This window comes from Maylandia zebra, linkage group LG9 (assembly GCF_041146795.1).
Source record: "Maylandia zebra isolate NMK-2024a linkage group LG9, Mzebra_GT3a, whole genome shotgun sequence".
Classification (NCBI taxonomy): domain Eukaryota; kingdom Metazoa; phylum Chordata; class Actinopteri; order Cichliformes; family Cichlidae; genus Maylandia; species Maylandia zebra.
The window spans coordinates 26,842,158-26,856,020 of record NC_135175.1 but is presented as its reverse complement, the minus strand read 5'-3'; the positions used below and the strand labels follow the sequence as shown (position 1 = coordinate 26,856,020).

The following is a 13,863-nucleotide window of genomic DNA, read 5'->3' as shown; positions in this document are numbered from 1 at the left end:
TAAAAGTAATAAGTTCTCTTTAGTCAAATAAATTCATGTTTTTATATGAACCCAGCTGAGAATTTGACATTTTCCACTAAATTATTATTATTTTTAAATAATCCTAATAATTGAATCTCTTTGAGGGATCATCTTTTGTTGGCTGCTTCTACTGACCTTGTGAAAGAAAACCTCCGAACTGAACCTTCACTTCACGGTTGGACCCACATCACTTCATGTCAAGTCTGTCTTAAAAGCTCTCCTATGTGTATTGAACCCACTGCTTTAATTATAGCCTGCAAGCATGTGTATGTGTGTGAGCCTGTGCCTGTGTGTGGGCCTGAGAAGAGGCTTACTTCCACTGTTTCAGCCAGGGTCGACAGGGAGAAACTGTCAGTCCGGACGCCCTCACCATTCACTCATGTGAAGCAACCGCTCTCTTAGATCTGTGGCCATGAATAATTCTGGAAAATTAACTTTCAGAAGGCGAAGACTGTCTGCCCACTTGAGATCTCCCAAAGTGCCTTGGTTTCTTCCCCCCTGTCAGGCCTGTCAACCGTTTCTCTTACCAGATGGTGGCTACCCTCCTCGTCATAGTCATCCTCGCCTCCATCGGTCATCTCTCCCGCCTCTACGTCCAGCGCCCCCTCGCCGGCCTCCTCTCCAGAGTTTTCTGCCGTCTCTGACACAGACTCCTCATGCAGGGAGTCACAGTTGTCCTCATATTTTCTCTGAGCCTCTGAGAGAGAGAAAGGAGGCCACAGTGAATGAAGTGAGAGTGTAAGCAGGGCCTGTATTTTTCTTTGATAATAATAGTAGTAGGCTGCTTTTTTGCTGTTTTCCCAGTTGTGCAGAAACAGGCCATGGTTCTCCTTACACTCAACTGGAGTGAAGTAGTTTGTCCTCAGCAAGCAACCGGGTGACTAACACTACTTTTTTTATTTGAAGTAGCAAAGCATCAAATTAGGATCAAAATTCTAGCATTTTACTGTGTTTATTCTTTTACAAGCGTGACATGTTTCACTTTTTTCCCCCAATTAACACACGTGTGTACAGTTCTTAGCAAATTTACAAGACCTCCTGTTACATTAATAAAAAAGCAGGAATGCACGTACGTTTTGACAACAAATTTTTCAAAAACTGTTAAAAAATTATATCACTTTTATCATTTTTAACAGCAAATTGAATTCACATTTCTATTTGAACACTGGACTTCTCTGAGAAGTCAGAAATGAATCAAGAGTAACGTTAAACCACTCAAATTATATCTGCTCAGGAATGTAAATCATTTCAAAACTTAAAAAAACAAACAAAAGCTTTACAAGTGCTTTACTATTTTTTTTTTACTATATTGGAAAAATTAATGAATCTAAAAATAATAATATAATTTTAACATTAAAAATATCATTTTGAGTAAAGATCTCGCATATACACGTGGATTAATGATTACAGAGACACAAAAAAAAGAGTTTTGGTAATTACAGAAACTGTTAATTTAGAACAACTGTGGGATTCCCCTTAAACTGGGTGATGTTACAATTAATCTGTTTAGTACTCTACATGCTGAAAGGCACTGCTGGTAACATGTTTTTTATTGTGCAAGGGTTCAGACAAGGTGTTGGTACTCCATAAATAGCTTCTTAAAGAGATCATATTAAATTTAAGGGATGTAACTGCACTGAGACAGCACACCTGATTTGCATTTAGATGGAAAAGGATTTAGATTTAAATTTTGTATAGTTTGCGTTATTTAAAACAAGCTCAAATATACAAAATCCACTTTTGCTAGCTAGCTACCAACAGATGTGTCAACCCCTGGATTTGCATATAGCTTAGGCTTCCTACTATTTGCCTCCATTTTCATCTTTTCTTTATTTATGAAGCCAGTTCATTTAAAGCTCCGCTATATGTGCATATTTAGGTTACAGTGTCACATGTCTGCATTAAATTATCCAGGCCACTTACCATTAGGATTATTTATTACACAAATTGTATTTTTTTTTTCAAGATGTATCTGTGAAAACACATTTTATATCTTATTTTGATTTATTTTTATGTTAAAAAATTATAATGGCTCTTCAGTGTAGTGGTTAACACTTTTCCTGAACAAATCAGAGATCCCTGGTTTGATCCTGGGAGGAGACACAGATCAGGATTAAGTCGGGAAGCACATCCAGTGCAAAGAGTTTGCCAGATCCAACATGCAGAGCTGTCCGCTGTGAGTAAGCGGCCCTTTATGAATAAGGGATCAATCCGAAGTAGCTTTATTTATGTACGCTGCTTTATACTGAATAGTCAAAATGTCTGTGCAGCCTAGTTTAAAACGTTTTACACAAATGTTTTAAGACCACAGCCCCAATATTCTCCTCATGTCACAGTTTATTATGCTTTATGACTTTTAATCTTGATGTTAACTGCAGAACTTTATTCCTGGAGAGCACAGAGAAATCAACATCCGTGTGTTGTCTCTGACTGCAGCCAGTTTTTTGTCACCTTAAGAAAAAGAACTTGGCGAGCCGTGACTTCTTGATATCCTTTTTAAGACTGGCTACCTGTTGCTTTTTGAATTCATTATAAAATCTTTTAAAACCTTAATTGAGGCAGTCTGAACTTCTATTCAAAAACAGAACAAGTGAGACAGACAAAAGATGATCTGTAATAAAAAATTAAGGCTATTTTATAGCAAAAAAGATGGGTACATTTTGTAGTAAATTGCCTCCGGTTTTTCATTTATCCGCATTAATTTTTCATTCTCAATGCTAACAAGCTCCACAGCAGTTTGCCTAGAACACAGCCGGGAGCCGGGTTGATTTACTCGGTCTTCAAGTGCCGTGGAAGTATAAGAGAGAAGTTGAAAACAAGCCACACATGGTGACAAATGTGCAACATGCACTTTATGGCATGTAATTTAAATGACCTTCACACTGGGCTGCACTCTGAGGCTGTCCTGTAGTGAAGGGCACTGGTGAAGACCTCTCATATAAACTGAGTCAGCATGGTGTTGACACCTGTCTGCGGTTATGACAGAGAGCTCCGCTGCTCTTATCTCCCACAATGTCACTAAGACTTATGACCAGTCTATGCTCTTAATTTCCCTCCCTTAGTGGGTGGTGTCCCTTTTCCCTTTTGTTCCCGTCTAGCTCAGATTCTGCCGTCTGCTTCTCACCGGTTTCAGCTCTCTGCTGCTTCTCAATCTTCTCCAGGCGTCCCAGCAAAGAGTCAATCTTCATCTTGATCTGAGTGAGCTCTCGTTTAATGGTCTGAAGTTGGTCCGTTTTCACTACTGAGGCACAGAAATACAAAAATGATTTAATTTGCATACTCATTGTAATGATACACAGATTGCCTGCCTCCATCATATTAATACTCTTAGTCTCGAGTTTTGGATGTCATAACATCATCTGACTCACACTTTCCTCAGGGAAGAACATCTCAATCTGGCCAACTGAAAGCTACCCTGCTAAGACTATGGACCTGCTGCTTTCAATTTGAAGATTAGTGCACGGCTTACGCCCACCATGCTGTGCAGCGCTGCTCGAGTTTTACTCAGCAGTGCCAATATCTGAACAAACTGTGTGTGATTGCTCAGTAGATATTAGATCATGTTATTGAGCATGGAGATGGCGTGCACCTTAGGGCTGTACCTGCTTCTCTGAGTGCATATTGTACATTTGGTTAGTGATATTGAAAATTCATCATTTCCTGCTGTTTGAAATGGCTTAAGTGTTCACAGCATGAAGCAGCCAAATGGGCTGTATTTGTATCTATGCTGTTAGCATAGACTGTAAATGAAAGATGGACACTACCAGTACCAACCAGGCTGTTTTGCAGCCATGACAACTAGAAGTCTTGTCACAAAGAAATAGATCCATCCATCCATCCATCCATCCATCCATCCATCCATCCATCCATCCATCCATCCATCCATCCATCCAATTAGCATGTCTTTTAACTGTGGTAGTCACGGTATTTGGTCTTTGACCCAGTGTTTTATGTTCTGGGCTTGTGATTCCTATTTGTTTATTATTATTTTGATCATGAATAGTGGGTTATGTTTCCTGGTTTAGTTTTCTTGTGCTTATGTGTTTCTGATTATGTTGTTTATCCCTGGTGATTAAGGTTTATTTTAAGTTGATGAGTTTCCTTCAGCTTTTCCTTCTCTATCTTGTCCTCAGTTTTTTGTCTGTACCCCCCTGTGTCGCTCCCCCTCTCTCCACGTCTCACTCCCTCTGTGTCCCTCTTTCTCTTTGTGTCTCTCTGTTTCTCTTAGTCATGTCTCTGTGTTTTATCTCCCTCACCTGTTCCCATGTTCCTCTCTGTGTTTTATCCACATCTACCCAATCCCCAAATCCGGTTCTTGTTGCAATACTTGCAAAGTAGATATTTCATTTAAGGGAGGAAACACTACGAATATGCAAAAGCATTTGCTCACAAAACACGCGATGACCTTAAATGAATGTCGTGTTTTTAATTCCGCTCCGGACTCGTGAATCTCAACCCAGCAGCAGCGGTAACGTTTGCACGTCCTCTCCCGTTAATGCGGCAGGTAAATAATCAACTAACAGTGCATATTATGTTATTATGTACGATCTGCCTTATTACAAAACCTGCCATTACTGTGCATTTAGGTGATTATGATGAGAGAGACAGACAGAGTCTGGCTGGCTCAGATGCTGGCAGTTCTCGCTGCAGTCTACCGGTAGCGTCTCCTTTCAGGCCAGGATAGACGAATGTCACGAGCAGTGACTAAGTTTGTGGTAAAAGGCTTGAACCCATTTGCCACAGCAGATGCCCCCGATTTTCGGTAAGTGAATGTGTTTAATTGTAGGCAGGGACATTACTGGATATTCTTGTGTAATTGTTACAGAATAATTTATGTTATACTTTGTTATTGCTACAGAAGAATATTTATTTTATTGTTTTACATTTACAATTTTTTTTCCTGTGGACCCTGTGACACCCCATTGAAGAAGCTGTGGATCTCTCAAGATCTCACTGTTGGGTTTGTAAGGCCATGTTACTCCTATATTTCTATCTTGTTCAAAGAGAAGATATAAAACAAAGTTCTAAGCTAATCGAACTTAGTGTTCTCCTTTTTTTTAAAAAAAAAGAATCGATAAGAGAATCGATAAAGAATCTAATCTTTAAACAGAATCGAAAATGGAATCGGAATCGTGAAAATCTTATCAATAGCCATCCCTAGACATATTGATACCATAAACTCTTAAGGAAAATAATTACTGAGGATCAAGCGAAGTAATTTTCTCACACAAGGATTGGACCCCTCATGGCAATCAATGACACATTTCCATTCTTGTACTTGAGGAGCTTTGGTGTTGATGAGCTGGCTAGTGCTTTTGGCCACTGCTAACGTTTTTGCTGTCACTGTGATTGGTTTGTGTTTGTTAGTCTGATGATGGCCTCCTTCACTTTGACTGACAACCCTTTGTACCTCATATTGAGAGCTCCAGTGAACAGCTACCAAAAGCAAATTCAACACTTTGAATAAACTCTAGGTTGTTTATCAGCCTATTTTTATTGCTGAACGACAAGGGAACAGACCTCACCTGGCAATAAAACCGTTTGTCAGTCTACTGTCAAATTACTTTTGAGCCTGAGAAAAAAGGTAATGTAATACTTTTATTAAACTCTTTGAATTGAAGCTAAAAGTTTGCATTTCTTGACTCTTTGAGTTTCAATCCACTCTGGTGGTGTAACAGACGTGAAATCACAAAAATCAAGTAATTGCCCAAACATTTAAGGAGCTGACTGCATGTCTATAACAGACTAATTGCTTTTCAAAGAGTGAGAAAAATTCGGAGACAAAAAAGGAGCCATCAACGACCCCGATGAAGGCCACGAGCTGAGACGCATCGCACTGTTTCTACAACAACTCTTAGACATCCATTAGCAGCTAAGCGTGTCAAGAATATTAAACACATTTAATTAAATTCTCTGTCTCTCTTTCCAGGAAAGTACTGAAAATCGACAGTTCTTATAAATTCAACAAATCTAACTCAACCCAATCAACTGAGACTTTGTACCTCATTCACATTAAGCATTAACAGCTTCCAACAGAGGAATAGAGAATAGATGAAAAGAAAAAGATTTTACCTTCCCAGTAAAAATGTAGCTTAGAGTTGTGTAAATGATCCCAAAGTTGGAACACTAGAATAATTGCATTCATGTATTTTATCTTACTACAGATTCATTAGTAAAACTGCAACTTATTCACAGTTGAATCCATACAAGTTTAGTTTATGCATGCGCACAACTTCACATTATTTCATAAACAGTCAGAGGCCTGTGTCATAACACGAAACGGTACTTTTGAATGATTAAGTAGGCTAAAATGAATACTTCTGCTCGTAAGGTAAACAAACAAAAAAGCCTTCAAACGATATCAGTGTGTTTCAAAGCCACTTTTGCATTTCACACACTCACAGTTGCGTGATCGTTGCTTCACTTATAGAGCCGCATGAGAAACAGGCGGCACAATTTTCCCTCCCACAGCTTCTGTTTACTGCCTTATAAATAATTGCTCTCCCCTACCTGCTTCGCCCGGGGTCTAAGTGTTCTCTCCACAATACACAGCTGACGTTGGAGTAAATGAAGTGTAACTCTATCATGTCAAAGTTTGAGTCTCAACCTTGATATGTCATATGGAAATAACAACTGCCGAATAAAAATAAATAAATAAAAACTCAACGTCATAACCAATTCAATCTGGTCCGTCTCACGGCTGCTGAAATGAGGGTGTACTCCTCAGCAGCTTGAACTGAGCAGATTAAAGAATTTAGACCAAACAGTAATAAGATAATCTCATTCCTTACCCCTCTGAAGCTGAAATGTGTCATCTTTTGAGAGGAGGGGGGGAAAAAACAGACACCAGAAGTTGAGAAGAAAACATAAAATTCTTTTTGACACCTATCAGATTCTGTCAGGGCTGGAAAGAGGACGGATGAGCGCTCTGTAAACACACCCACGAATTCCTGTAAAGCTTCAGCTGGAAAAACCAGAGACAGGAGAGGCACGCTAAATCAAAAAGTAGCTTGCCTGGTTATCATTGTCTGCATGTGGCTCTTTAAGTTGGCTCCTGTGATGTACATTTACGCCCACATGCCATCACAACGCAAAGCCCATCCAGTCTACCAGCTACTTTGAACGATCTGAACTAATGCATAAAACATAAACACCTACACTTAGAGAAGATGTCAGTGCGTGATAATAACAAAAAATACAAAATCCTGACATTTTACCTCGTGGTAAACTAGATTCCCCCCAAAAAAGACTTTTTAATCTGTCACCAGAATTCGTGCTGAAAAACAAACACTACAACTCTCCCTCCAGTAGGATCCAATTCACACTACACAATATTTGTCATTGTGTGCTTTCTTTGAATCGACGCGGTATGATTAATGTGTCCATGAAAAAGAGTGAGAGCCCATGGTGACACATTGGAAGCATTAAATAAGTAATGTGTCAGGAAATCCCAACACCTATTCTCATCTTGTTTTGTAAAGCAACCTAAAATCTGTGAAAGAGCAGAAAATTGATCTTTCTGAATGTAAAAAAAAGGGGGAACAGTAGATACGCAATCATATCTCTACAGGGCACAAACTGAGGTATCTCTATCTCCTTCTCGGCTTTACCTCCTTCCATTTGTGCAAACCAACATCGATGACTAGACACACATATACCACCCACTTCCCTATTCCAACGTTATCTGAGCTCACTCTGGGCAGCTTTCTCGTCGTCCTTTGATGATAAGAAAATGTGGAACAGTTTCTAATTTATCGCGGCCTCCAGGCCTTTTTTCCTTTTGTGCTATCAGGTGCATAAGCTGCAGAGAGAAAACATGCCCGTCCTAATCCAACATTGTATCATCAGCGCAGCATCTTTAGATAGCTGGAGTTAAAGGAAAAGGCTGGGGAAAAAAGCCATTGTTATTTAATAAGCATCAGGAAAGATTTAGGGAATGAGTAATGGGTCTAATTTTAGGACCTCATGATGAACGGCAGACGTTTTATCTTGGGGATAGTGAGACTCTCTTGAATCACTGGTCTATGAAGATTAAACTGGACAAAGAGTTTTAGGGTTGGTGATGCTGATGTCATTTACTGGGTTTTAGGACATAATCCGTTAGTTTTAATACTGGAAAACAGTGATTTTTCTGGAACACATGTACCTCTTTTTAACCACATATTTGTAAGTATTCAGTAAAACTGAAGTAAGCTCACTAGTGTAGTGTTTCACTAGAGATGAAACGTCTTCAAGTAACTTAAAGAAGTCCAGACGCTTTTCTTTGCAAGCTCCTTTGACTCACTAATGTACATTCCCACATGGACTTGGTGCTTGGTTTGTTTAATTATTTAGGATGGTATCCAGTTAAATCCTCACCCAAAGTGTTCAGTTTGAAAGTGTCACAATTTTGGCTGTGCTCGGCAGTGTAAGTTCCCACTGTCACTCTTAGACTAGCTGTTTTTTTAACCTTAGTTTTACATGCAAAATAGAACACAAAGAAGAATTAATTAAAAACCCTGATACTAGAAACCGCGGTGACATTCTGAAATGTCTTGCTCAGGCAGAACGACAGTCTGAAACCCAAAGATTTTTAGTGTGTTCTTATAAAAGGGTAGGAAAACCTGAAATTATTCCCATTGGAGGAGCTGGATTCAGTGAAAGAAAGAGTGGCTTTACAGGGCTCTAGACTAACTTTTTGACATGGGCGCACCGGTACGCCTAACTTTAAAAATTTAGGCGTACCGGCAAAAAAGTTAGGCGCACTCAAATTTTTCAACCGCATCGCTTAACACCGCAGTTTTACATGTGCACTTTCTTTGGGGGGGGAAGTCCATACAGACAATATTAATTTCTAAATTATTAACTAACAAACTTGTGCTTAAAGTGCTTTGTCAATATTGTAGAAAATGTTAAAAACTTAATCATCATCTTGGCCTCCTCTGACGACCTGTTTGCTGCTGTCTGCTGCTGAAAGGCCGTGGGGAGAGGGGACACTTGGGCAGTGCATTTACTGCAGCATATAATGTGTTTTCTGGATACACTGTGCTTTTTCAGCATTCAAATATTGATGGCACCGTGTCAGAGCACTGGCTATGAATTTCAGACAGATCAGGCCTTAACTTAACAAAAAAGTTATCAATAGTTCTTTTCATCTTTTCTTATTACCCACAGCTACAGTACATCCACTTCTCTCAGGCCTAGGCTGCTCACTAGGGCTGAGTATCATCACTGATTTCTATAATCCATTCAATTCCGGTTCTCAAAGTCCTGATTTGATTCAATTTAGCCTCAGACAGTCAGAAATATTATAATTCTGATCATTTATCAGTACTGATACACATGAGACTTCATCAGAATTGTGAAAATCACAGCAGATGCCTTTGTGTGAAAGTAACTGAGAATAAAACACAGGAAAACATGAAGGAGATTTTCCTGGTCTGGCTTTTTATAGCAGATAACCTTAAAAATATTCTGCAATTTTGCATAATTTTAAGAAATTTAAATTTCTTCAGTATTGAACAGCAGAAATTAGGCTTTCTTGTCCGAGGTCATTTAAGTGAAAAAAGAAAAAGCGCTGTAAACAACGCTAGACTGGTGGGTAATAAGCGAATGAATAATGCAGAAATCAGATTTGAGACGGGAAACTGTTCCTGAAGTACAGAGAGAGAGAGAGAGAGCTGTGCAGGAAGTGTGATTTTTATCGTGGTGGAAGCAAAACAGCAAAAGTCAGAGGGAATTCATGACGACATTGATCAAATGTGAAGCGCAGTTTGCTGCTTCTTTTGCTGCTGGCTCGGTGAATTTTGGTTGGAGAGAGGCAAAACCTGCAGCTCAGAATCAGCGCAAAAAGACGTAAACACAGCGCGGACCCGAAGAATCGCTAAGCTCCGACAGCGTGTCCGTGTTCAGGCCGTCGGGTGAGAAAGCCGAGAAAGACGAAGCTGATTCTGATGTGTTGGGTCCGCTCCGTGTTTAGGTCTTTGTGTGGAATCCGTTAATGAATTGATATCGCTTTAATAATCAATGCCATTTTCAATACGAAAAATAACAAAAAAATTAAATGGATTATTTTTTTGAATAAATACTAGAAAAATACCAATAATTAAATAGTTATTAAAGTAGGAAATACAAAATATTTTAAAGCTTAACTTTTCACTTGAGATTGCGGTTTCTGTTATGGAATTAGTTAACCCAAAAGTGTGAAAAGACCTCCCTAAAACACATGTATCCTCATAATCCAGTCATCTGATGACTGTCTCCCACCCCAACCCACCCCGAGTAAAGTAGCCCAAGTGGTTCAAGCTGCCCACACTAGCCCACCATTTTGCCAGGACAGCCTAACCTTATTTTTCTGTCCAATCTATCTGGGCCACAATCAATACAAACAGTGATTTTTCATGGTCCTGGCAGGGGCAAATTAGTCTCCCAAACATACAGCACCACTGCTTAGACAGAGAAGAGAATTCATTGACTCTGTCCAAAAAGAGGATGGGAGATGCTCTTTTTTTGCTCTTCTCTGTAATACCAACTGCAGCTGGGTCCTCCTGACAGGCCTTACCAAGCTGCTCTCGCTGATAACACTGGCTAGACAGGCAACAATGAAACAAACACTGTAACCAATTACACAGGCTGCGGATAGAGACAAACGTTTAGAGAAACACAGCTGACCACAGCTCCACAGAGATGGCCCCAATCTCACTTTAATTACATTTAGGACGTTATAGTGCATCACCAGTTAATCAGAGCACCAAACGGGATCCAGATGGATGCTGGGTGACAGGAATAGCACTGTTTGCTGAATGGGTACTGCTTGGAAAGCTGGGATTATATTTGCGTTTTGCTCTACATTGCAGCGTGGCTCGCTCTGAGCTGCTAGAGTGAAATTAAATAGCTGTTTATAGAGGCGCTTCGCAAGGAGCACAGCTGAATTATGCCACTGCTCTTTATTCTCTGAGCCATGGTTTTGAGATGTGCATTAAGCCGTCAGATTCAGAAGGGACAGAATACCATTAGCGTAATTAGGCTGTGCTCTGTAAAAAAAATAAAAAAATAAAAAATAAAGTAAAATCTGACAGGTCCAGTGTAAACACAAGACGAGCAATAGAGCACCTTTGTTACGTACATTTCACTCCGGCGGAGGATGATGTGGGAGGTCTGGAGGATGAAGACGAGGAAGAGGAGGATGTTTTGATGGGGAAGGAGGTCTTCCCACGGCGGGAGGAGGGAGCGAGCACCCTGGAGCGTTTCAGCGGGATCACAGCTCTGGGTGGGGGGGCCACTCTGCCGTGGTAGTCAAAAAGCCTCAAGAGAAGAAAAACCTATAATATTACACTTGACTTCTTACGCATTTTCCATAGGCCCTATAGCAGTCAGCAAATGTTCATCTAAAGGGTTATTTGATTTATTTCACCACTGCTTCTTTCCACAGCCCTCTCGCTATTTCCAGTATTGAATCAGAAGGCAGATTTGCTATGGATCACTCGACTTCCTTCTCTCAAACAGCACAGGTAAAACAAAAGACAGATGTTCCAGTTCAATTTTCCTGAGATCCCCATTTCTGTTCCACTAAAGGGTGTGTTGCATGCATGGAAATAATCCCTTCACATATATAAGAGGATGAAATTGAGAGGGTGCTTAATGTCAAATAAAAGTGCCAGCTTTGACTGTTCCTGGTGACACCAGATTGTCACAGCTCTCAATGTGAAGTTTGACATTTAGAAAATAGAAACTGTCTCTGCAGATAAGCACTCTGATCATTGGTGGATAAATGTGAGACAAAACAAGTGTTTCTTCATCAGCATGTTGATCTGTTCAGTCTGCACGACAACTCGACTATTTCAGTGTACCTGTCTGGGAACGTGAATAGAATTTAATAGGCAGGACAAGTGTCTCAAAGTCTGTTTTACTACCCATTTGCTAAGACGCAGAAGAGATGTGAATAGTAATTATTATCACAGAAAAACAGCTCTGCAAAGCTTTGAATTCTACACATTTATATGGTCATAAACAATACTCAAGTAGGCTGTGGCATTTAAGTGATGCTCAGGCCTAAAGTATGACGAGAAAGGCAGGATGGACTCATGGGTTGAACATTGTTCATGCCAGATTCTAACCCTACTATTCAAATGTTGCAGCAGAAATCAAGACATCAGACCAGGCAACAACTTTCCAATCTTCTACAACCCAGTTTTTGTGGGTGTGTTAGAACCATATCCTCAGTTTCCTGATCTTAGGAGTGGCACCCAGTGTGGTCTTCTGCTGCTGTAGTGCACCTGCATCTAGGTTCAATGTGCTGTACATTCAGAGATGCTCTTCTGCATATCTTGGTTGTAAATAGGGTTTATTTGAGTTAACGTTGCCTTCCAGTGAGCCTGAAGCTTTGTTGCTTTTTACAACAAAGCATTTTCAGAGAATTTCTGTTCACTGGATATTTTCTCTTTTTCTGGCCCTTCTCCGTAAACCCGAGGGTCGGTTGTTTGGGAAAATCCCAGGAGATCAGCATTTCTACAGGGATTACATGCACCAGCCCATCTGGCACCAACAACCACACAATTTTTTTAAGATTTATTTTTGGAAGTTTTAGCCTTTATTTGATAATACAGTATTTAGGGTGAAAGAAAAGCATAGCTTGAACCCAGGTCAGAAAGTTGCTTTAATAAGTAGTTAAACAGGTGTACCTAAAGGTGACCAATGAATGCATTTCAAACTGAAATTGTAAATACCTCTACAATGTAACAGAGCAATGCAGTTTTCGTGGTGTAGCCAACATGCACAGCTAAAGACCAACATCAAAATAGTGAGAATGTCACAGCTAATGTGACATTCTAATGTCACATTAATGTGAGAATGCAAAGCTTGACAGATGTTACAATTAAACTGAGTCTATAGAAATTATAATGTGATGTATAATGTTCTGAAATGTTACATCTGATCACATATTGGTAAAAAAAAAAGAAAAAAGAATGGTACCTACCTGCTGTAGAAATCATCCCTGTAGTACTCGTAATCAAATTCATAACCACTATTAGAAAGACAGAAGGGGAGGAAGGCACAGAGAAAGACAGAGAAAGAGAGAATGCGATGGATTATGATAAGAGGAGCCATTTCAAGCCTGTCAAAAATAAGCAGATAAAACACAAACTGTTCCGACTCAAACGGACATGCTCTAGTTGACGCCTACAGCCCATCACAGGTTAAGCAGTAAGCCTAAGCTACGCTGACATGCAAAGACCACAGATCGAGAAAAGATCAACAAAAAGTTTGAGAGAGCCAATACAGTCAGAGTCAAAAAGAAAAAAAGTTTTTAAGACCCTAGAGCTGAAAATCGATGTGGCACGCTCAGGATGACAACTGATTTAGAATTCAGGGAGAGCAATAAAATAAAGAGAAGCAGCGATGAAAAGGAGTTGTTTTGAAATGCTGCTATTCTCGCAGGAATTTTAATGTATTAATGATTAATGCATTACTATTTCGATTTAGAACAGTGTAGTGTTGGTTTTTGCTTCTCCGGATCCTGCTCCATAATTACCATATTACACCCGACTCATTTCTACTGCAGATATAAATTGCAAATGAGGTTCTATGATAAAACAATGCAAAGACTAATAAAATTAGTGTAATAATACTGTAAAAAAAAGAACAAACTAACCAACAATTCACAAAAGTGTAAGGTATAAGCTTTGCCAATGAAAGCGTCCCAGTGACACTTTCCCAAAAACATGCCTAAACCTCTATCACATTAGTCTGCAGTAAACAAGCGCAGCTTTGATCTGTTTGTGACCAGGAGATGTGTGCGGGGCAGAGAATCAGGGTCATGCTTAATGAAGCTTACACAACAGTTTCTCCTTCGAGATTTACAGA

General features: G+C 39.7%; 1 protein-coding gene across 3 annotated transcripts in view; it reads right to left on the bottom strand.

Moving 5' to 3' along the window:
- LOC101475847 (RALY RNA binding protein like) overlaps positions 1 to 13,863 on the bottom strand; it is a 120,866-nt gene that overhangs the window by 7,663 nt on the left and 99,340 nt on the right. For all 3 annotated transcript variants that reach the window (XM_012919344.3, XM_004551908.3, XM_004551909.3), the window contains 4 exons: positions 12,977 to 13,024; positions 11,126 to 11,304; positions 3,146 to 3,262; positions 549 to 718 (listed from right to left, as the gene is read on the bottom strand). In XM_012919344.3, coding sequence (XP_012774798.1) covers positions 549 to 718; positions 3,146 to 3,262; positions 11,126 to 11,304; positions 12,977 to 13,024 — 514 coding nt within the window. The remainder of the gene's footprint in view (positions 1 to 548; positions 719 to 3,145; positions 3,263 to 11,125; positions 11,305 to 12,976; positions 13,025 to 13,863) is intronic.